Source organism: Taeniopygia guttata, chromosome 5 (genome assembly GCF_048771995.1).
Source record: "Taeniopygia guttata chromosome 5, bTaeGut7.mat, whole genome shotgun sequence".
Taxonomy (NCBI): domain Eukaryota; kingdom Metazoa; phylum Chordata; class Aves; order Passeriformes; family Estrildidae; genus Taeniopygia; species Taeniopygia guttata.
In genome coordinates this window covers 25,327,362-25,352,511 of record NC_133030.1, presented here as the reverse complement: position 1 = coordinate 25,352,511, position 25,150 = coordinate 25,327,362, and the positions used below count along the sequence as shown (strand labels likewise).

Below are 25,150 nucleotides of genomic sequence, written 5' to 3'. Positions count from 1 at the left end.
AGTGTGTTTGGCTGGAAGTGACTGCTGGAAAAGAGAAATGGAAACTTCTTTTTTTAATGAAGGTTTTTATTCAATTGTTAAATAGAAAGAGGTAATAACTTAACTGTGCAGACAAAAGGAGGAGTATACCAGAAGTATAGAATTTGTACATTTGTATGGTTTGGGGAATAAACTTTTTCAGGAAGATGAAAACTTTGATTCTTAATAGAATAAAATTCCATACTGAACCAAGCCCAGATAGGAACAGAGTAAGAAACACATAATTTCAATATTCACAGAATAGGTTCTTCTTCATTCAGTCAGTTGTGGATGCTATATCTTCTTTGGGTCCTCACTGTAAATGAAATGAGAGTATACTTGGCTTTCAGAGGTCTCTGAACAAACTGTAGCATCTCTAAAATATGTATATGCTAAATCACATTTTATCTGGCAGCTAAGATTGCTTTATATTTGTGGACATTTCAAAGTGACACAGGGAGTTTCTTAATTTTTCTTTCCCTCCACAGCAACAGTGTACAGAAATAGATACTGCAAAGAGACAATATAAAATTGCTGGTTTGGTTTGGGTACATGGTCAAGTTAGCTCATTTCAGTGGATTCATGCAAACTCTGTGTGCTTGTCCTTATCCCATGGCAGATACAAGGCTGCATGACACAGCCAAGCTTCCTTTCCCACCAATACAAGTTGCACTGCTGTGCAATTGCTCTAGGCTGCAGTCATACACACAGGAATTCCTTTATTCCAGCTGGTACACACTAACTCGAAAGCCTGTGGTCACTTAATTGTTTAGTTGTGGCCTTAGCTCTCAATCAAATGGGACTGAAGAAAATGTGTTCTAGCTGGAAAGGTTCCAGGAATCCTGGCCGTGGAAATGTTGCCTCTCTTCTTGTCATGGGGCTGGATAACCTCATTCACCATAGATCTGTCTCACCCTCTGAACTGTGTGATTAAAAAACTGCACCTTTTCCAGCGGAATGATATATTCAAATGCTGCATTACGATCTTTTCTCTTTCTACTGTGCTAGTAACACTAACAGTGTCATTAAATTGATTGCCCTTATTAGCACATGCTTTGGAATGGCACATATCTGAGAGGGGAGCTGAACAGTGAATCACCTGGCTAACACCACTTATCCTGAGTGTAGCCCCACCTGAATGAATAAATGGGGTCAGTGTAGAACTGATCCCTTATGTCAAGAGCAAGGAAAGAAGTGATGACCCTCATGGAGAGCGGTTCTTCAATTATTTTCCTGAGTGAATACTGGTTGATTTGGCATGGACTGTTTTCTTTGCTATTCTCCTTGTTCTCAGACTTACCAGCAGTAAAGGTGGCTTGGAAACCAGAAGCTGTATGGGCACCATCTGTGATGAACTCTACGAGCATAAGATTACTAGAAGCAACTACACCATTGGGGATCTGTGATCCACAGGTCTTGTCCATTAGAACTGGAGAAGACTTGCTGGATCCATCATAAACTTTAACATAATCACCCTGACAGCCTCTAGTTTTTTGGAGCTGAAAGGCTTGAAAGTACAGGGAAACCTGGAAGGGAAAAGAAAATCATTTTTTAATACATAAGTATGCTTCTTTCATGGAATATCCTTTAAAACAGACAGAACCTAAACTGTAACCAAGCGTGGACTCACAGACTAGAACTGCTTACCCAGCTTTGCCTCTCTTCCCCTGAAGTTGCAGGGTTCAGATCTAATCACTGAGTGCTCCCATGCTCAAGGGGCTTTCTCTTGGTTTTGCAAGACTGAAGCCCAGCTTGTGGAGGTTTTTCTATATCACAGCTCTGAAATGTCCTTGATTATACCTGGTTTAAGCACATACCTCTCTAGAAGTAGAGACTATTCTGAAATTTTTCTCATCTGGCAACTGCTGTACAGAGCACAAGATGCTTAAAGTAGAAAGAAGTTCAGTCATATTTCAAGACCACTATTATTAACCTGTGTTTACCTTTCTGGCTCGGGTTCGGATGAGCCAGACACAGTTGGTGTTATCTGAGTAATTCCTTGGGTAGTTGGCAGATCTCAGTGACCCAGAAGGTCCATCAAGAATAGTGCTGCATCGACCTGAGGAAAAAATGCTTGCTTCAGGATTGCAGAAGATTTCAGTCATTCATAGCTACAATCTCTTCAGAATGGACTGATCACAGTTTTCTGATCTACAAGCATTCATTTAGAGTACTAGTACATTTGATTAAAAGGAGGAATCATGTTGTCCTAATTTTCACATAATGCATCAAAGAGGAAAGTAAAGTAGTGCTCTGAAAAGCATTCCATTTTTATTGATTAGCTCTGTCATTTATCAAGAGATATTCTTCTGCAACTTTGTAAAGAGTGAGAGGTTTTAATGCACTGCAGTTGGTGCCACTGTTTCCATTGAGTAGGGGAAGTTAAGTGATGTCAAAAAAGTCAAGCACAAATATGATGCCCCTGCAATGCTTAAATTCTAAGCTTAGGAGGAGCACTTGGAGTGCAAGAGGCAGTGATATCTGGCTCTTTTGGGATTTATAGTTGTCTGCTGAACTGTAAGAAACCAAATTATTCCATTGGAGTTTAAAATGTGGTATGCAGTTAGTCCAGGTGCATAGCAGCCACTTATGCTAATAGCAAATGTGTTTAGAAAATTTAATTTAGGGGCAGTTTCCATTTTCTCACTAATCAAAATGTGCCTCCAGTTTCACCTTTGCATTCCTTCCTGGAGTAACCCTAGTGGGAATCAGGAATTCATGAGAATACTCTCCCAGTCTGATGAAAAACTGCTATCTCTGCCATGTGCCCAAATCTAAGCTGAAGATAACAGGGTGGCCTGGAGATACTTACTGCAGTTGTAAAGTTTGTTGATTTTGGCCACATCTAAGTTGCTCATCCCTTGTCTCTGCCCAATATGTACTGATCCATCAGGAATTGGTATAATAGTTGCTTTCCCAGTGGTATTGGTGAACGTGTATCTGAAAAGACCCATCAGAAACAATGTTCTCTAAGCACCATAACTTCTTTCAGGATTCAGTAGGATGCTTTGGAGGGAGAACGAGAATTGTACATAAGCTGTTGCTGTGGCTAATAGTGCTGTTTAAACTGGTCTCATTGAGATGTCCACCAGTAAGCAGAGTCAATGCCCAGATGCTCTCCTTTGCTCCCAAGCCCAGTAGCAGAGGGCTCCCTAATGGAAAGCTAAGGGACAGTGTAACCCAGTCCTAGGGAGCAGCTGGTCTGAACTGACCCATGGTGTTTTCCTCAGAAGAGGAATTGGGTAAAATGGTAGTTAGGAGAGAGTTATGATAGAAAGTAATTCTGATGTAAGACTTGAGCTCCTAAAATAATAATGCCATGCTGCTACTTACGGGCCATAGTGCATTACTGAGGTATAGTCATATGGAAGATCCAGGTTATTGGAGTTTTCAAATTTCTTGAAGTCTGGTCTGTCAGCTGTAATATATGATATTGTACTTAGAAAATGCTTCCTACCTATCCCTTCAGGGGAGAAGGGGGAGCTGGGAGCAGTAGGATGTGTCTACACCACTTCCTACATTGAGGAGTTCAAAGTACTTACGAGGACTGATGTACTCCCACATGATCTTTACGTGTTTATCTCTGTCACTTCGAGAGTGTTCGTGCAAAAAGCCCAGAGCATGCTCCAGTTCATGCTGAATTACTCCTTTCCACATACAGCCTCCTTTCATCACAGAGACAGTCTGTCCACCTCCTACTTTCCCATAGTTGGACCAGCAGCTGAGAGAAGCATTGAACAACAACAGAAGATTTATGGGATTTTTATTGGCAGACAGGAAAAGAGGCAGAACAGAGAAGCTTGCTTCACACCTCTTGTGGGAGTGGAAGGATTCCTCTCTGTCCACTGTGACAGTCAGAGTGTACAGAGGCAGAAGTTACCATGGCATATAAAAGAAGGAAGCATATGATCACTGCTAAATCTTTCTGGAAGACTTTTTAGCACAGAGGCTCCTGAATTCTGACTTTACCATGACTTTAACTCCCTTGAAATGACTTTTTTTTTTTTTTTTTCAAAATACTAGACAGTATCAGAGCTGGAGATAAGATGGAAATAACGCATTCAAGCTAAGTGTTGAACAATTTTCTCATAATCTCTAACTCTGAACTTGATGGCCAACAGTGTGATTCAGAGAACTGTTTATTTTGTAAGTTGAAACTGGTTTACTTAAAACAAAAGCCTCTTGGAGGTCACACAGAATCAGTGTAGGAAAGGACTGAAAAAGAGAGTAGAAATAACTTGTTAATTTATCATTCAACTCACCCATCAGCAGATCTAATACTGAGGTAGTCACGTTCTGCCTTGCGCTTCACAAAATTAATACAAGTCAGTGCTTCAAATTCTGCCATGGCATCATGAATTCCTTTTACATGGCTCTCATCTGGGGAAGAGAGTGTTAATTTTAGGGGTCACAAGCAGACGTTATCAGATACCATTAAAATCTCACATAATCTCAAAAACAGGGTAAATGAGGGACAGAAATATTAGCCTAGGTTCTTTCTTTTTTTTTTTCTTCTCAGTACTGAATTTTGGTTAAGATTTTAACAGCCTGGCACAAGATCCTCTTTATCCAGATATTTGTCCAAATGTATTCAGGTGCCTCTTTTTTCAACAACTTATTCTTAATTATAGTAGCTATTTTTGATGTATTGTACTTGACACTTGGAGACAATTAGGAAAGCTGATGAAAAGCAAATCATTGAAGCTCCACTGTAATAATCATGAACCTTATAAAGGAAGGTATTCTGGAAGACACTATTAGAGGGAATGGTTATTGTTATCTCTAGAGATCAGTCCCAAAACATGATGCAGGCAAAATGTCTCAATAAATATTTCTGGTTCAGGTCCTTGTGACTTAAAATTTATCTATGCTTGCACAGCACAAGTAAATCCTTAGAATTGATTTATTCAACTGTTTGCATGCTCACTCAATGTAAGTTTCTCTCTGAAGAGTATTGGACAAAACCCATAACAAAAAATTGTATTTAAACCCACCATAAGTAGGATCCAATTCATAGGGAATACGAACAATCCCATCACTGGACTGGGGCCAGTTGCAATGACGACAGTTGATGGCACTGCGACTCCTTCGTGGGACTATGTCACCTTCCTGCAAGAACTGAGAGCTGTCTGATGAGAGAGAAAGGGTGGAAACATTTAAGCCATAAATTGCTGGACACCTGCTAAGCACACATGGAAAAACAAGCAGTGGCAATAGTAAGAATGATGTTTTACTCTGGTACTAATTTAATTAACAGTGTCACATCATGTAACACTGAATGAATGGCATCAAATATATCCCCAGGAAGGCGCTGGGCAAAAGCAGAAGGTGCCAATAAGGACGCCCAAGAAGGTGGGCAAACCAAAAAGAGGAGTGTTGCCAGGAGAAAACTGTAGGAATATTTGGTGTCCCTTTCTACTGACTACTTTAGTTCAAGTGAAGTCACTTGAATGACTTTTGGAGTCATGTGAGAAACAAGCTGATAGATCAGGGAATGTTTGGAAGGAATGGGGAAGAGAAAGTCTGGAGCAGTGAGAATGGAATTGATTGCAGCTTATCTAGGAGTCTGCACTGCAAAGCCATATTATGGCTCAATGGAAGCAATGCTTCATTCAAAAAAAAATGTTGCTAAACAGCAAAGCATACAAATACCCACATTTTCTCTTTATGTCCAAAGAATGACAAAGATGTTGAAAGCTAAAGCTGAAGAAACTGTGTGAATAGTTTTCAGTTGCCTCCACACCTGGGAGCATCTTCAGTACTGACACAATAGCTTGAAATGCTATAGGGCCTCAGCAGACCACAGCATAATCCCAGTGGTATCTCTTACATGGTAGTGTGTACGATGGGAAACACATTTGCACAGACTGTGGTAAGACATTTTATCTCCCACATCACATTAAAGAAGAAACAAAGACAGTCCCCTTATAGACAGGATTTTGGTGGCATTACCTTTGTTAACTTTCAGAATTTTGTTAAAAATATCTTCATCCTCCTCATCAGTCTCTGTAGGCGAAGGAGATTCTGTGTAGAAACACAAGAGTATCACTTTCTCATTCCCAGAGGAAATATGAATCCTGTTTTTTTTACTCTGATGAAGCATGATTTTTCCAGTGGTGCATGTAAAACTTAGAGAGCCTATTTAGGGACTGGGAGGGATGTTCACTCATGTAGATATTTGTTCACTGAGACAATATTGAGAATCTCTTAGATGTGATTATTTTAGCATTAATCTAGTCCCAAGAGCCATTCTCCTTCAATTATTTCATTCTATCCTTTTTTTCTTTTTTTTCTAGCCATCATATTTTCAGGCCTGAGATGGCACAGTTTTACTTCTTTATGAGCAACTCACACTCAAATCCCCAGCATAAGATACCAGAAACAATAATGCATTGAGAGCAGTCTTGCTACTTCTTGCTGGACATGATGACCTCTTGAAAAACCCTCAAAATCAATGAAATTACAGGTTGGACTGATGTCCCCACCAAGCCCAGCATGAGGGACTCATAGGCCTTGCTAGCAAATTCAGCCAACTCTGTGCATTATGCAACAAGTCTTGACATCAATAAAAAGCAAAAATACATGACCTCTGTGCTTCTAACCTTTAGAGGTGACTTAATTCAAGACATGACTTAAGCAGAGTTATTTTTAGCAGAAGTAACGGCTGAGGTTTTTAGCAAGGCCGAGATTGGCCAAAACCACAATACTTTGCTTTGCATGAAGCATTGTGGGAGTGCATTCATTTAAAATTCCTCATAAAGGTTGTGTTAAGCCTGTGTTATTTTCTGAAGTAACTGAGTAGATAACAATCAGTATATCCCCTCAAATATGTACTTGTAGATGGAGTAATACATACCGTATATATTCTCCTCTGTAGTAACCTGCAAGAACAATACATTAATATTATCTCACAATTTATAATGTAACATTAAATTTAATAATGAAACATATACGTTATCAACAGTGTCCAGGCTACCATTAGCAGTATCTTTCACCAATGCAGCTTTTATATACTGCGCCATGTGTAAAGAAGTACCACGGGGTGGTAGATACTCTTCTTTGGTACCTTGGCAAATAGGAGTATCATAAAGGCAAATGCAATATGAAGTGTGGAATAAGGTTCAGATACACTCTGATGCACGGTTGGGCAGAGAAGACTTTGCTGCACAGGTGTAGATACAGCTGGAGTACAAGAGTCCTGACCTTACTTTCCACAGTGTTGGACCCCAAAGTGATCAGAAGAGCTGAATTAGCTTTCCTTACCTCAGTAGGTTCTGTTGCTGCAAAAAGAAAAAAAAAAGAAAATTAAAAAAAAAAAAAAAAAGACAAGAATCAGACTCTGAATGCAACTTCACAGTGTTCCTCAGCCATGGGAATGCCTTTGGCAGATCCCTTGGAGTACACCATCTGATGCACAGGCAAAGAAATTAAAAAGATATTCAATCAAACAACTGTTAAAATTCCTAGTAGACTGTGCTGAGGAACAGAATCTTGATCATTTGCCATCTAAGAATCAACAAAGCATTTTAGCAGTTTCCGTGTGGAAAATTTCAAAAGAAATCAGTGACAAAAAAAATGCTTTGTCCCCAGACTTCTCTGCAACAGGTTCAGGCTAACTAGCTCAACCATATCCCCTGGTTTCACAGTGTCAATAGGTTCATAGGTTATAAAATGTGATGGAGGCTATGATTCAGCATGGGGAAAATAATCTCAGCTTCATTATGCGCCTGACAGCAGCTTGGTACCACTCTGAGTCCTAAGGTGCATTTCTACTGTGGTGCCTTCTGATTTTTACCAAATACGAGATTCTAGATACAAACCAGAAGTGAAAATCTGACCTGATGTACACATTTCTATCTTAATTTTTATAATATCAAAAAAGTTTAAAAATTGGAAGGACCTTCAGAGGTCATCAGTTTGTCTGCTTTCCCTAAGGCAGAAACAGTTTTATCTGTATTATTCCTGACCACAGTTTGGTTGACCAGTTCTTAAGTATGATGGATATGTTGCAAGCCTATCTGGTAATCTCTTCCAGTTTCCTAATAATTGCAGTCTTCCTTGTCAAAATATGAAACAACTTTGGTTTTCCTAGTTAACACTGAAACAGAGAACACTCATGTAAACAGTCATTATTTCCAAGCCCATCTGTGCCCCAATTTTTACTATAATATTTTTTTCAGTAAAAAATATGCCAAACTCTATCACCCCTTGCAGCACCATTCCATTTTCATAATTATTACTCAAACATAGTGAGGAGATGTCTTCATTTTCGGACTCTATCTAGGACATGCAACAGAATTACTTTTATTGAGCCAAAAAGACTTCAGTCTGTGTTTTCAGACTGTTACTTCAGTTACATGGCAATGGGAGTCCACTGCAATGATGGTGGCTTATTATAGAAAAATTCTGTCAGTTCCCACCAGCTGCATCAGAGAGATCCATGGCATCTAAAAACATTCTGCAGGGAAGAGCATTTTTGAGATGGGTTGACTGGATCCAGAATTTATGTACCCAAGAGGCACTTGATTAATTGAGTAGTCAAAATCAGTGAAATTAGGCTCCAGATTCCTAGGCACATAAAGCCTTCAACTTCTTTTTAAAACTCAAATGAGACACCACAGAAGGCGTCTGCCATCTCCTTGATGAAATGAACATCTGGTGTGATAGGGCTTTCAAAATTATACAGCTCACATTTTCCCTACACTCTAAATACTGAAAGAAGTCTCAAAAGGCACAAAACCCAGTAACAATGATAAATTGAAACTCATTCTATGCATTTGCCCCAATAAGCCTGCAACCTTGAGTCTGAACAACTGACTACCTTGAACTTGGGCAAGTGTATCCCTTGGTCCCTTCTAAATATACTGAGTAGTAATTTTACAACATCCTTTTTTTCCCATGCCATAAATGACAGTTCAAAAGCAGAATTTGTCAATTTTCTTTTGTCACTGACTTGCTCTATGTCAAGCAAATTTTCCCAAGGTGTCTTCTTTTTGCACACATTACACCCAGCCTGTTAGTTTCTTGCTGTAGTTAAAGTCTGCCTACAGTTTTATTTCCATCGACCTTTGAAGGTTTGCAATTATCTCCTTGTATTTTGCCAGTTAACAAAAGCTGTTCAGCTAAGCCTGTTCCAAACCAGAACAAAGCAAAGCTTTCTTTGATGCCTGACATCTTTCTCATAGAGCTGAACTGAGGTAGGCAAGGAGGCAAATTATTAGCAGTCCTATTATAACATTCAACTTAGTGAAAAGGTATCAAGATGTCTAATTAAAATTTTATTTCAAGCCTGTGAAAGCACATCTAAATTAACCTAATAAACCATGCCCCAAAAGTCTGTATAAACCACATCTTGGTAAAAACACATCTGCACTCAGCTCAATAACAAGTTATGAAACATAGCCTTATTCAAAAGGCCTGTCAGTGCTTTCACATGCTCTAAAAGCAAGTCAAAACCAAGAATATAATAAACAGTCAAGAAACAACAGGTGCTTTTAAAGTGCACTATAAATCCTACTTACTTGTTGTGCTGTTTTCATAGTTGTCCTGCAAAACCAACAGGTAAAAGGCATTATTCTTCCACAGCTGACAAACGCGGCAACAATATTATCAAACGAACGGAGGAACAAATCGTTATATTGCCTTTATTTATTATAGTACTAATATTTTTCTTGCAGAAAATGTATCAAAGTGGGCCTTCACAGCTTCACTCCAGGAAGAACAGAGCAGCTAGACGATGGGGCACAGCTGCAGGGAGCTGCTCTCACCTGAACAGGGAAGCCCAGGGCAGCGGGCAGCAGGAACGCGGTGCAGAGCAGGAACCTCTTCAGCTCCATCGCGCAGCGGGGACAGACCACCGGGGCGAGCCCTTATCTCGCACCCGGCAGCGCTGCCGCTAGATATAGCAGCAGAGCCTGCTCTGCCCGGGCCGGGAAACCCTGCCCAGCCAATGGGAATCCCAGCAGGAAGCAAACTCCTGCTGCTGCCCCGACAGCCGCTTTCGCCCCCGGGCATCTCCCGGCGCTGCGCTCTCGCCGCCGCCGGGAGCATCCCCAGGCCGCCCGTGGTCGGTCGCGCTGCTCGCTAGAGCTGGCTCGGCCTCATGCTTGGGCTGCCATGCACTTCCTCTGCTTCTCAGAGGATCTTTCCTGAAATGTTGGGTTTGACTCTCACCACACAGGAAGCCCTTGTTCCTGCATAACCCTCCAGAGAACAGGATTGTTAGGATTTCAGAGGATAGGTAACTTTTTTATGTCACTGAGATTACAGAAGGCCATGACACTATTGTGCTGCTTCAAAACATAGAACAGGTCTACTCAGTGAGCTTATGACTGTGTCTTCCCTGAGATGGCTTATGGCTCTATAAGTAGAGATTTTTGGGTTTTCCTGTGTGTTTCTTGATGTTTCACCCCGTCTCCCGTCTTCCATTGTTTCTGGCAGTCTGGCAGTTATAGATGCCCTTATGAGTTTTGTGACCAGCAACCAGAGCAGGGGAAAAGAGAGCAGCAGCATAAGCAGCACAAGCAGCACTTACTCATTTTGAGACTGATTAACAGATTTGCTTTGCTGGAGTGCACTTGCCCAGAAGTAGAGTGGAGTTGTCTAGAGGAAGCAGTGAGCAGATCTAGCAAGAAATGCTTGTAGGAGGCAAACCAGCCTCTTATCACAGCAACCTCTTCTCACATCAAAGCTCTACTTACTGAACCATTTGCTGAAGCTGCTGTAGCTGGGAAAGCATCTGGTCTCTGATACACTTTTGGTTTGTGTCAAAGTATATTTTCCATGCATGGAAAAGGAAGCTGAATTATAAAATGCACTGATTCTGCCTCTAGACCATGCTAGTGCTCAGATACCCTCAGAGCAAGTTCTAAACCCACTTATTCCTTATTTCTGTACTGAATAAGATGTTCTAGAGATTCTCCATGTTGGTGAATAAATCAGGAAACAGCAGAAGGCTTTCCCTCTATTTGTCTCCAAATCATACCCAGTCAAGAGTAGGAATTAGATGGAAATGAAATCTGAATTGTGTTGGAGGGGATTACTCTTTATTTTAGTGGTGGAAAGTCCACAGTGCACACTGCTGACTATTTTAAGGAAGTCTGGATTGGCAAAGTCCAGGGACAAACTTTGGTCACCCCCACAGCGAGGCAGCATAGGGGGATATTACTTTTCTATGTCTGCACACAGGCTGAAGGAAGGTCTGCCCCAGACACGGGTTAGTAAACAGCAGGGTGGCACATGGTCCTTGTGACCATGAAAGAGCATCAAGCAGATACTGTCAGCATGTTAATCCTGTTTTGTGTCCTTTGCGCACATAAATGTCCTCAATAAGCAATGCTTAGTGTCTTTTTTTTAATATTTGTCTTTCAGAATGATGAAAATCTTCCTCATGCTGAAGCAAAGCTGTGCAGCTCTGGTCTGCAGTGGGAGAATGTTTCCATGGTTCTCACTCAACACAAGGACAAAACAAAAGTCCATGATACAGATACCTTGGCATGCCAAAACCATACCAAAACCACACTGCAACATGGAGCTTGAATATAATATGCTTTCATTAGAGTTTAGGAAGAAAAAAGGAAACATCAGACCACTCTCAGGGAAAATCAGTCCAGGAGCAAAAGGAAGGATCAGAGGTAGCTGAGGGCATTAAACAAACTTGAAAAGCAAGATAAGAAGGTTGGTAACCTCAGCATCTTTGTAGCCTGTTATTGGGAAAATACTACTCCTGAATGACTGATTAGCTGCCTGTGATCAGGAAAGAGTGAGGCAAAAAGGATCAGCATATTTTATCCTGGGCATGTTACTATGCTGACATACTAAACAGTTCATTAAATAAATTGCTGCATGCCATGTTTTCCATAAGCTAAGAAATAGTGCTGATGGGGGAGATGGCTTTTTGGGATCAAGGATGTGTCTGTAAATGTTGCAGCTGGAAAAGTTCACACAGCAGAGCAAGGGGGAGTGCTGGTACTTGTGGTTCCTGCCAGCTCTGACGATCCTATCACCTTGTGCCTCATATTTAGATTCAATATTTGGTTATTTTCCAAAGTGTTGTACTCATGGGGGAGGAATTGTCAGCAGACCTGTTTTCACTAATCAAAATACACTCTAATTTATTGAAATATTGCAAAAACAGGACATAGTTTTACTAGATACAATAAAGCTGGAACCTCTAGTAGAGAAAATGCCTCAGAAATTGTTTGGAACTTTTAGGAACCAAAGGACTTCACAAAGATAAGCTGTCTTTCCATGTATACAAGAAAAGCATGTGGCAAGTTTTGTCAGATCCAAGTTCTCCTGTTAGTATATCCCAGTTTCTGGTGGACAGTAGAGATTCCACAGATTTTGAACACATGAACAATTATTAGCAAATGTCCAAAACCAACATCAAAATCTCATTAAGTACTTGAACAGTGTCACAGTCTACAAGAAGTCTCTCAGCAAAAAATAGCACTGCTCCTAAATGACCACCACAAAACTTGGAGTTATGCCTGTTAGACTTGTTTGTAGAAATCTGGAGGCATAACCAAGAAAATAATATACAGACATACAATAAAAAAAAGAAATCTTTTCTGTTGATATCTGCAAGTATATATAATCAAAATCAAAACAGCAGGTGCGTGAAAGATACAACAATTCTGCAGAAATCTTTCAGATTTTGCCCAGTGATATGTCATTTAGTCATGTGTTATTCTCTTTGGAGTCTTCCACTGTAAACAGGTCCCAAAGTAGAATGTAAACCATCAAGATTTAATTATGGACAAAAATTGCACTAATTGCTACTAATTGCTGTGCCATGAAATGCAGGAAAAAAATATTTCCAGGAACTAATAGAAACCTTTATGCTGAACAGCTTGTGGAAGTTATGTGATAACTACCAAAACTGATTCATGGTAAGATACTAACTAATCTTGAAAGTTTAAAATCATCTGCCTTTACTAAAACCAACCATTGAAGCAATGGTATAGACCACAACACATAACTGAAATTGCTGTGGATTGGCATCACACGAATAAACACCACACAATTACATATGCAATCTGGGGTTAATGACAATCTGAACCAGAAATATATTATTTTAGGTAGAATTGCTCCATACCATTTCCCAGGAATGTCTGCTTTGTGCAGCATTTCAGTAGTTTGGCTCACTTTCATTTGGAAAAGGAATTCTGGTTTCCACTGAGCTCTTGCTTCATGAATTCTGAACTCCCATCCTCTGGCCAGTAAGTCTGCTCCTGTGCAGTGCTTTCAGCTCAGTGCTTTGTCTCCCTCTCACTAATTCCAAGTGCCCTAATCACACAGAAATCACTTCCTTTTCTGTGGTGTCTTTATGATCAGACACTTTTCAGATATAAATCAGTCCTCACACAAGCTTTCTCTGTGCTGGCTTAAAGGACTTTCAGCCCTTTAATAATTCCACTCTTCTTGATTCTACAATTATATTTTCATTCCTTCCAAGTTGCCTGTACCTTTTTGGAGTGCAGTGATTAGGAGTGGACAATTTCAATGCAATTCATGCCAGCCAGGACTGCACTTTGCTGGTTGAGAGTAATATTGAAGTGCTGGCAGCCCCTGAGGGTTTCACAAGTAACCAGCACAGACTTCAAGTCCCTATGTGGAAAACTGATGTGTGTTATAAAAGACAGCTCTAGACAAGTCAAAGTGGAGTTAGAAGCTGTTTCCCACGACCACACTTGCTGCATTCACAGATTTACTTGTCCTTCATGTCCCTCTCCACATTTCTTCTTTGGATCCTACCTCCCAGAGAAGACCTGGAGGTGCTCGGGTTCCTGTTCCACTTTGTGTTTTGCTTTCCATTTTTAGGGGTTTCTATGTCATTTCTAACTCCATCTGGAGCAATGAATCCACATGATTTGCAGGTTCTTTAGCAGAACACTGACACATCCTCTGTGATATTAATGACTAGCTCCAGCTGCAGTCCTAGCCCTGACTGTTTATTGAAAGAACTCAAACCTAAAATGATGAACATTGGCTTGTGATTGGTGAGCCACTTTTATATTCAAGAGCCAAACTTAAAAACTTTGAACTTTAGTCTGTCATCAGAAGAAGGACAATGAAGAAAAAGGTTGGTTTTGGGGATTTTTTTTTGTGATATGTTCTTCCTTATGAAAGAAAAATATGGAGAGAGGAAAAAAATAGTAAAGAAAAAAGCTGGAATAATAAAAACGTTGTAACTTCTAAAATAAAGGTTGCAAACATGTTGATTGTAATTTCAAAATCAGAATTCAAGTCCAAATTTAGCAAAGCATAATTTAGCAATTAAACTAGCATTTGTAATGATGTGTGATCCAATGGCTACTTGGGATGAGGGAGGGAGAATGGAAACTGGAACTTTAATTTGGACAATTCTAATAGTGAACTTCTGATTGCCTTGAAAAAAACAACAAATTCCTTTCTTTTATCAGGAGAAGCCATCTGATTTGTCTGCTGCCCTTAGGTGAAGAAAGGATGGATCAAAGGATTTACACTGTGTTTCCAGCCTGCAGAGTAATGTTATGCTGATTGCAAAGGAATCCATGTGATGGGGTAAGGTGCAAGCTGTTTGAGCAGTGCCTGGGGCCATTTTTGGTCCTTCTGCCCTCAGAAGGAGCACACCCAGTGCTGCCCCAGCTGGGGAGATCTCCTTGTGACAGATTATGCAACGCCAGCCAGCTTCCCTGCTTGGTTTGCTCTCCTGTGAGCAGAAGTGTCCTTTTGCCTACAGGGAAGCTTTTGCTTACAGTAACCATGCCATGAAAGTTACCCTTGTGAGTGCTTGCTTGGCAATTTAACTAAGGCAGAGGAAAACACCTCTCAGATGAGTGCATGGTAGCTGCCTGTGTATGCTGCAAGTGGAAAGCACACCTCTGCCTCTACAGTACACAGATGTGCCTGATAAAGGGTCCATTAGGGATTGGGCATTGTCCCTTGCTCAAATATCACTTATTTTTCCTTTGTCCCTCATCAGAAAGGCTCTGCTTTCTGACTGTGCTGCTTGTCTCAGTACCTATCTCAATACCTTTGATTGTTATTCACGTATTTGCTTCCCAACTGTCCTCGAAGCAGGCTTTTTTAATATTTCAATGGGAGTCTTGAGATGGCTGTTTTGCTCTTACTCTTATTTTCTAATGCACCAGGTTAGCTTATGGATTTGCTTCCTCTTCTGGGAGGATAATTTGTAGCTCCTCTCATGTCTCCTGAGCAGGTGAGTTTGGACACTCTGCTAATTCTGACTTTATGCGGATCCACGGAAAAGTACTTCACAAAAACTAAGTCTTGTTTTAAGCGAGAGCTGCTATCCAGGCAGATACTAGTGGTTAAATATTAACATGGGAAAGATTACCTGATAATAAACTCCAAAGTTATTGAAACAAAGAATCCACTTGCATGTTCCAGGAGTCTTTTGCCAAAGAGAGCATTTGCCTCCACAGTAGCAGCCAATGATCTCTGAAGCTCTGAGCACAATAACTGATGTGCAGCAGGGGTTCCTGGCCAGGCAGGACAGCCAGCGGTGTGTTTTCTTCTGTGCAACCAAAGCATGGTGGGCCTCAGACAGCCATGCTCTGGCCTGGGGGCCGAGGGTCCAGACTGGACCAGCAGGGTCTGCCAGCCCTTGGGTGGGACAGCAGCAGAGCTGGGGATGGCAGGGAGAGCGGCTGGACAAGCAGGTTTGATGCAGGGGGTGCTGGAGGAGCACCGGCAGAGCTGCAGCGGGCCGGGGAGGAAGGGTGGGAGGCCGAAGGCTTTCCTGCTTTGTGCTGTCAAACAGTCACTGGGGAGCTTTGCACAGCACAGCCTCGGCCTGGGCTAACCACCCTGCCACCTCTCAGCGCTGGGCTTTCGTTTTTACAAGGAAATAATTCAGGTTTTAAAATCTACCGCTGCCACTCATGATTTAACCATTTAACAGGAAAACCACCCTTAATCACCTCTCAGTTTCTGAGGGATACCCATTCCTGCCTCTTTCTTTGAGCCATGCTAGGGCTCCTGTTAAAAACACATCCAAAAAGTGTGCCATCATGGATTTACCCTTCCAGCAATTCCATCTGGAAAGAAGGAGGATTTAAATGTGTACATTTATGCCTGCACCTCTCTCCCCTTTCCACTACTGATTTTATTTGGGTCACCAGGAATTTCAGAATTTTTTACCATAGGGTCTGGAAGGATCCTGGAGCATGAGGGTGTCAGTCTGTTGCTTTCACCATTCCTTTGAGGAAGAGAGGACCTAACAGGAAACAGAGGATGGCTGCTACCCAACCCATGAATTATCTATCCATGATGCTTCCCAAGGGAGCTGTGGCTACATTAACCTTGGCTTACAGCTGTGATTACATTAAAGAAAAAGCTTCCACAGGGGCCTTTCTTTTCCACTCATCTGCAGTGACTATCCCATTAGTTACTGAACGCATTAAAGGCACGTTGACACACAGCCTCCAATTACAATTTCTGAAGTCCTTACCAGGGTTCCCTCTGTTGCTCAGTGAACACATCCCTCTCTCAGAGTAAGTGCAGTTGAAATAAATTAGAGAGGCTGCCTTGAGATCTTCCACTAAAGAGAAAAGGCCTATCTATGTTTTCATATATAATTTATTTTAGATTTATCTAACTAGCTGATAGAAACACGTACGGCCAAACTTTAAGGTTAGGGCATCTAGCCTTTTGGCTTTAGGTTCATCTTTACTAATAGTTTCAATTCTCCTCAGTGAACTCAGATTTGGCTCTCAGTTCACAGGTTTGTATGCAGGAAAGCCATTTATTTGAACTGCAGCTCTGTTTTTTTACAGAGATGGTTCTGTTGTAAATCTGCGCATGATGCAGTATGAGTTCAGCAACAAATCAAGGTCAAGGCACTCTGAGAAATCTTCTACTTAGAGGCCTGCTTCCATCCTTTGCACATGTATTTACCCTCTATCTCTGATAAGAATGTCATAAACAGGTTCTGTGTGGATAGTTGTAGTCCTTCTTTAAATAAATAAATTCTTTTTGTAGGAAATTGAAGTAGTGAATGATGTGAAATACTCAAAATTGTTAGTCTCTGCAAATGAGAGAAGGGTGGAGTATTTATTACTTTCTTTATTCTGATAATCTCTTCTGATCTTGAAGAGAAAGAGGCCCACGTGATACTCGTTTTGGACCATCATAAAAAGGCGAAGAGAATGTAGAGCTCGTCTCTCCAAGAATTTATGACAGCCATAGACGCAGTCTCTGTGGCTGGCCATTAAATGAATTATGGCTGTAGCCTCGGACTATTGCAGTTCTGGTATCTTAAGATCTGTTGAAAGACCAAGGACTAAGGTGCTGGTTCGTGTGATGACATAACTGAAAAGAACAGTAAAATGCAAATAGAAAAAGAAATACATATATCAAATATTCAAGTCAACCTTCTAACCCAATAAACCAGGAAAAACTCTAATTTTTTTGCCCAATCATTAAACTAAGTGGGCAGCAGACTTGCTGACCTACTGGTCCTCACAGGAGCAGGACCACATGTGTCTCTGCTCATGGGTGTACTTGATTAAAGCACTCACAAACTGAAATGAATGGGGATATTCTTTGCTGTCACTCACGACACTTGTCCTAAATTATGAGCTGTTAGGAGACAATGATATTTTTTCCATACGCTAGTGTATGGTTACTGTAGCACATGGTTATCCTAGGGTGATTTAAAGAAGCTTTTCATTAAGCAGTATTTCCTAAATTGCAATGTGGGTTTATGTGGCACCACATTTGGCAGGGTCTTGTGCCTTGTCTTTTCTTGGGCTGTGATATGACACAAAGCAGGTTTGGGAGCTTCCTCACAGGGCCATTAGTATGACCCAGTAGGCACTGTGCATTCCACTGTGTCTGGAACAAAGTTACCTAGATTTTCAGGATGTTTTGACCATCTACATGGTTGTTATAAAAAAAAAAAGTAAAGTATGAATCATAAGTGTGATTTCAATGCCTCCATCATTTCCTGATCTGTGCAGAGAAAGCCAGACTGGGTAAGATGTTGTAGGCAGACATCTCTCCTACACACCTGCCTTGCAACTGCTGAAGATTACTCAACCCTCTCTGTTCCGCAGACAGGGGCCGACCTTTCCCTCCTACTGTCTGGTACCAAGTGTGTCACAACTTTGAACTGAAATTTTGACACAAGATGCATGTATTTTGCCACAATTTAGGTGAAATGCAAAATTTAAACTTTATTGGAACAACACAAACCTCTTTCTCTTCTAAAGTTTCTAAAGCACAGCTTCAGTGTGATTTAAACTTTATGACATATTTTTGTCTGCTATTGCCAGGAACTTCAGTGGAACTGGTACTTCAGAGGAGTTAGGCTGTATAGACAAGAAGGGCCTGACAGTGATGAAGAAAGTGCAAGCTGCTCCTGATGTGACAAGTCTATGCCATGCTGGGGTTATCCAAGAGGTATGGGCTTGAGTCATGAGGGCTTTTGATACATAGTGGTGTGAGAGAAGGTATTGGATAGTAAAGGCAACTTGCATAGGAAAATTGTGAGTTCTAATATGACCATGTAAGACTTAAACTCATTTGAAGTCTCTTGGGAGAAGATTTCACGGGAGAAGAATCTCAGCATCAGCCTGAGATTTCACATTGTAAGAAAACAGATCAACCAAATGTTGGTATAGGATCTGTAATCTATTTATGAAATATGGCAATAGGAATGGATCAGGAAAAGACTAAGTGGAGATAAGGTACAGAGAAAGAAGAATCATCTATCCTCTCAATAGATAATGGATTCTCATGTGGTGAAGAAAAGGGAAGGCCTACAAAATGGACAGATAAAAGAGAAAAGAGAAGGAGGAGGAAAAGGTTTACAAAAGCAGAGGGAGGACACAACTGAGTTTTGAATGTCATAGTTGTGTTCAGGAAAAAAAGACAATGAGCTGGCCAGTGTAAGCACAGCAGTGAAGTAGAGACTGTGGAAACAACTGAGTCAAGTAAGGGAATTTGCACTAAGGATTTTACTCTTCATCATTACTGTGTCAGGTTTCCTCGTACCAGACCCAGGGAAGAGCCTCTGACCCACTTTGCAGATTTGCAGCTTGAAGAGTATTTACTCCAGAATTTTGACAGCAGCCAGGGAACAGCTGAGCACATGGGGCTTCAAGTCAGTGAGCCCAGCAGGGAGAGGACACTCTTCTGAAGCATAATTTGGGCAGTTGTGAAAATTAAGGAAACAATTTCCTAGAGCTACGGAAAGGAGCACATATGGTGGGGCTCCTTTCAAATTTGGATGTAACTTTTTCAGTCTTATGTTAGGGGAAGGTTTTGCCCTAATGATTTTGAAGATTGAAAACTCTGTACTAAGCAAGTACAGCTCTCTGGGGCAACCACAGGCAATGCCCCTGTGATTTCCGCCACAGAAGTGCCTAAATCCTGAAGGTGGTGGCTGTCTCAAGATCATTTAGATTAGGCCTGACCGCAAAGCTGTCAATAAAAGTGCTGGCAGTAATGTAAAATGTGAAAGACCTACTGCTGAGCAGCAATCACTATCAAACTTGACCAGGATGAAGTCAGATCTCACTGTGATCTCAATCTGAAAAGCTAAACATAGCATTTATTTCTGCAAAAACCAAAACCAGCTCCCTGTCTGCACTATTTCAAAGGAAGGCATGGAGGCCAGAGAGATCAGAGCAGTAGAGGAATAAGGATACCATAAGCACAGATCCATGCCACTCGTGCACTTAACGTGGTGAAAGGCATCTATCCTGATAGCTGGAGGCTGTTTTCTGAAAAGGCTGTTTTTGTAGAGGGTGTTTTTCTCTCACTGGAAGGTCTGGCTTCATGATCTTATGTGCCAACACATTTTATCAGAGTAGTGGCTGCAATCTGTATAATAGCAGTGTCAGGAAAATATTTCGAAGCCTGACAAAATATTATGGGTCACAAAGAATGGATAGAGGTGAATGTGAACAGAATATAATTTCTCAAGTTCAGAACTAGAAGATGTGAATCTTTCTTATCTTCAGTTATTTCCTCCTCTTTCTTCTCTATCTCTATGTCAAGGAACAGGATCAAACAACATCATCTTAAGGAAAAATATTCCTGTACTGTACTGTGATTCACCATTAGACGTTAAGAATTAGCACTGCTGAGGTACTTGCAGCTTCTACTGATTGAGGTAGCCAGCAAAAGACCCCAGTAAATATAGTGAGTGACTACACTGAGCAGATCAGTTCCCAGTCTCTTCACTGTGCCTTCCTGCCTGTGCCTCTTTGACAGATGGAGAGGATACATGAAAACTTTCAGTGATACTTAAAAGAAACATGGAAGGAAACAACAAGAAATCAACTGCTACTGACAAACTGCAACTTTCCACGAGTCAGTGACTCAAAATAACATTTCCAAAACCAAGCTGATTCTCAGGGTTTTACCTAGAAGATGTAGGAAATACAATTTGTATGGCATGTGATGTCTGCTAGAATATAACCACAGGCTTCTCTGACCCTGTGGCCTCTGTCCATTGTGGGGCAAAAGAGCCTGCCCAGAAAAGCACATAAGAACAGGGCAAACATATAAGATACTTCCCCCTTGTTTGGAATGTGAATCCTTCTTGTATCTTCCCTGTAGCTCTTATACTGGAATTGGGAAGCTGATCCCTAGACAGTTTCTCCCATACACTCAGGATTTGAGAGACCTCTTTCTTCTTCCCTTGCAGTATCTATTTTCTGGGCTGAGGAGTTGTAATTTGCTTTCATTCCTATACACAACCAGTTCCACACCTCGAGTTATCTGTTCTGATCCATCTATGAACTTGATTTTGTTTGATGACATCCTATTTTAGACTGGAAAGGTAACAGCTGCATGTAAGGGAAAAGCAACCTGCTTCACAACTGGAATTAAGTGATGCAAAAGCAGATGTTGCTTTGGCCGTTTTGCTGCTAGTTTGATTCTTGAAGTGCAGTGAAAAATATGACAGCATTTTTTACTGGGTCTTCCCTATTTTTCTCTGGAGGTATTTCTGCAGTGACAGTGATATCTGCAGTCAGAGAGGCAGTGGGATGAGGAGCCAGATGTGGAAGGCAGAGCTGCCAGGCTCTGCTGCCAGTCCAGAAGGACTGCTTGCCAGCTTGGGCTTTCTCACATAGGGGTATCTCCTAAAGAACAGTTGTAGGTTACTTTTTTTTCTGCTTAATACCACACAGTGCTGCTCACATTCCAGTGCAACTTCCATGGAATTTTGCCACGGAAATGAGCACACAGATCTTGCATAGTCAGGCCACAAGTGCCAGGTTGGGTGTAAATTAAATGAGAAAATCCCCAAGTAATTACAGTGTATATTTCTAGCTGCTTAAACTGTAATATCAGCCAGTAATTTGCAATAATATTTTTTTTTTGTCTACTCCTTCTTTGGGAGACACATATAAAACCCAGATGTGTTCAGTAACTAACTCTGATTCTTTATCAGAGTGCATCTTATCAGCAACTATTCACAGTTCATTTGCAAATAAAATGGTGCTATCCTGTGCTTAAAGGTTTAAGGACAAGACTAACATGACATTGGATAGAGCTAAGGCTTTATAGGGAACCATAATTCTTGAATTTCCTGGCTTTGTTGCCTTAACATAGCTTGAAATATAATTCTAACTAAAATTATGAGATCCAAATATTTTCTCTGTAAAGTATCCTTTACAGCATTGGTGTTACAAAAGGTTGAAACTCTGGCATGGTATGAACTCGAAACAGAAACTGTAAGAAAAATATTGTCACCTCTAGGAGGCAGCCGTTTATTGCAAATACACAATGTGCACTCTGGCACTTCGGAAGGCTTTGAAGTTTTTCAAATCGCCTGTGATTATAAAAAATAATCTAGTGGAAATAAAAGTACACTTGTAGTGGAAATACCTGCCCAGAAATAAGCTCTGCTTCTCTGGTCAATCAAGAGCCAGTTCTCACATTAAAAAGAGTTAGGCACAAAACAAGCTCTGTTATCCTGGATTTTCAATAGCAAATTAGCAGAGTTCAATGGAGAAGCGGGATATCTATCTGTGTGTTATCTGGTCTCGGCAAGATACCCTCCCCCATATGGGAAAGCAATTACTCATTTGCTTAACTTCCCTGCTAATTGGGCTCACACTTAACCTTTTGTCTGCCACTTTACCGAACAACACTCCCCGTGACATTTCCAATAATACATTTTTCTTTCTTTCAACTGGGTCTGTCTTGAGCTGGAGCTGACATTTTCTTTCTGAATCTGTGTTACTGAGGTGCTGAAACCTCACACTAAAGCAATTCACCTGGTAATGCATAGATATTGTTTTCCTGCTGATATGACCTTCTAAAGCTACTTTTCTCTTTGCAGCTGGCCCTTTGATGCTCTCAGAGGAATTGTGATTTTTTGAAAACTTGCTTTATACAATAATTCTTCACATCCCACGTTGTCCCCATATATATGTGGAACTACACTGGACAGAATATCGGTGGTGTCATTGGTGATTCAACATCAGTGTAGACCACAACTGAACAAAAACAAACTGCCCAACATTAGTCTTGATTTCAAAACTACCCATGATGGATGACCCTATACAATCCCTCAGAGATCGCTCCCACTGAAATTATGTCAGTGGTTGGAAATCTGCAACATTTCTACTCTGAGTTTATCTGGCATCAGCTTCTGGCCATTAGCTCCTGGTAACACAGTGTTTGCTCAGCAGGAGAGAACTTCAATCATCAAAGGTTTATTTCACAACTGGGTGCTTAAGGATTTTGACCAAGACACCCCTTAGCCTTTTCATCAATAAAGAGACTGTCCTTCTTGAGGCACACTCTGATCCACTGCCTCACACTCCTTAATTCATTCATGTGGTCCTTTCCTGAACCCCCCCTAATTTTCCTATTTTTCTTATAGTGTAGCATCTAATAGTATCCTGCTACAGCAGTCACACCAATGCCCAGTTCTCATGTTACAGACCCTTCTTATTCCTCCCCAGTTTTTGCTTTTTGGCCCCTTCTCTCTACTTGCTAGTATTGAGTCTTCCACCCTCTGGCAGTATTCATCCAGTGCTGCTGCAAGGGATGCAAGAGATGTACAACAGTCGAGTTTACAGTGGTTGCTGGTGACAGGGGGCACATGGCAGCCTCCTGAAACTGGTAGACAGCCATATTTTTTCCATAGATCTCCTGAATTCCACAGATTTTAATCTCAGGACAGTGCAGTGTATCAGTACAGAATCATTAACCACAAACCCTCCACTGCATACATGCAACTAGCTGGACCCTCCATGGTGCTAAATCCTTATCATCAGCCTGAGGGTAGAAATGTGGCTAAAGACCACACACACAGGTGGCAGATGCTCCTGTAAGTCTGGAGGTTCCAGGAGTTCTACATCCATTAGCATCAGATGAAGCACCACACTCTGAAGCTGATTTTGTTGAGGCTGATCATTGTATAGCTTCCTTTTAGAAACTGAGTCTTTGTTCTTCCCTTAATTACCTAATTTACTTGATTTATATCTATAGGTCTGCTTCAGTGATGGAGGGACCAAGCCCACATTCCTCTCACAGATCTTCCTTCTTTATTTTCTTTTTGCATATGAATATGTAGAGAAAACTGCTCTGTCTTAATAGTGCTGCAAAGGATTATTTCAGTGGTTTGTTAATACTTCACCTTCATCTGAGGGAGGGATACTTCACCACTTGGAGGAAGACAGAATCTCTTCAAGATTTTACAACCTGAGGCAATAGCACACAAAAGCATAAGGAGTCAGATGCAGTCATTGCAAGCATAAGCCTTTTACCTTCACTTTTGTTTTCACAATATTTCATTTACTTATTATACAAAATGTATGACATCCTTATATGGTCTTCTGTTACTAACTGACTATTTCAGTGCCCAAAGTGGGTGATACAAACACCTTGCTAGGATCTGGAAAGTTATTTCAGACCACCATTCTGTTCAAACTGTTCCATTCCTGTAGCACAGAATCACATAACAAGTCAATATAAGTGAAACATGATCTTACACCTTCAGGCTAAATCTGACTGTCACAAGGATTTCCCTGAGGGGGAGGAAAAAAAAAAAGCCCGAACAACTTTCCCATTTCCATCTGTTAACTCACACTTCTGCCTGGTGAATGCCTCAGTGAAAAACAGAGTATCTCTGATACCAGCCCCTGATGGAGTGGAGTAGGCTGAGTCAAGGAAAGTAGTATGCAAACATCTTTCATTCAGATGTATATCATCTTTTACTTCTGGATTCTGGCACTTTAATTTGGTGTCTTCAATTGTCAAAATAAAGATTGAAAATCCCACCTGCTTATTCAAGTGGTTGGCAATTATATTAAAGGGCGCTTTTTTTTTTTTCTCTGTTAAAGCATGAACTACAGATAGGCAATGCAAAAACTCTTGTAATTCTCCATGTGATCTGTACTACTAAGTCTTCATTCAGAGTAAGCTTCTTTTATGCAGCTCTTTTATAACAGAAAGGCCCAAAATGTCAGCAGAAGAGCTCACAGCAGAAACAAAGAATCTATGGGCACCAAAGGTTTACTGGTATCTTATATTTTGTCACCACAGAGTATTCCTGTCTTAAATATCAGAAGCTGAAAACCATGTGTATGCTTTTGTCATTCTTATTCATACCTTACATCAGAATCTAGAGAAAATATGTGGATAGGATGACTGTGAAATATGTTGTCCAGCTTGAACCTGCCCCTAAAATCTGGATTGCAGAAACAGGCTTTCATCTTTTTACCTTGTCAAGACTCTTTCCTATGGCAGATGTGACAGATAAAAAAGTTATGTGATTCTGGACAGTATCAGTGTGAATGGCTAGTGAGAAAGGTCATAAAATGGGGTCACCTGACCCCATTTTATCTTACTACTGCTTTAAAGAAAAATAAGTGATTTAATTATTGGGTGTTGAAACAAGCAAGTGTAAAGATGACTTTGAAACACATTTCTGGCCCAATTTTTTTAGAACACAATGTGCTAAAAATAAGCAACCATGCAGTGGCAGTACATGCCAAAGCTACAGTTAAATTATGTATCTGTACATGCATCAGTACACACACAAAAATCTGAATTCTTTGGCCTGTCACTTCTAGAAGCTCACATACTGATAATATTCAATGTCTGGGAAGAGCTTCTTTGTTTTCCTAGCAATAGCAGCAAAAGGCTGTTGCCT

General features: G+C 40.8%; 1 protein-coding gene across 1 annotated transcript; it reads right to left on the bottom strand.

Annotated features, from left to right (window-relative positions):
• LOC100218141 (astacin-like metalloendopeptidase) lies at window positions 1-20,642 on the bottom strand. The gene is made up of 13 exons (XM_030274147.4): window positions 9,786-20,642; window positions 9,540-9,564; window positions 7,282-7,298; window positions 6,875-6,899; window positions 5,971-6,042; window positions 5,013-5,147; window positions 4,281-4,398; window positions 3,561-3,739; window positions 3,352-3,436; window positions 2,831-2,958; window positions 1,962-2,077; window positions 1,319-1,544; window positions 1-334 (listed from the first exon to the last, which is right to left on the bottom strand). The coding sequence occupies exons 1-13, from the start codon at window positions 9,852-9,854 to the stop codon at window positions 300-302; spliced, it is 1,230 nt and encodes a 409-aa protein (XP_030130007.4). The 5' UTR covers window positions 9,855-20,642; the 3' UTR covers window positions 1-299.
• Between the last annotated feature and the right edge of the window lie 4,508 nt (window positions 20,643-25,150).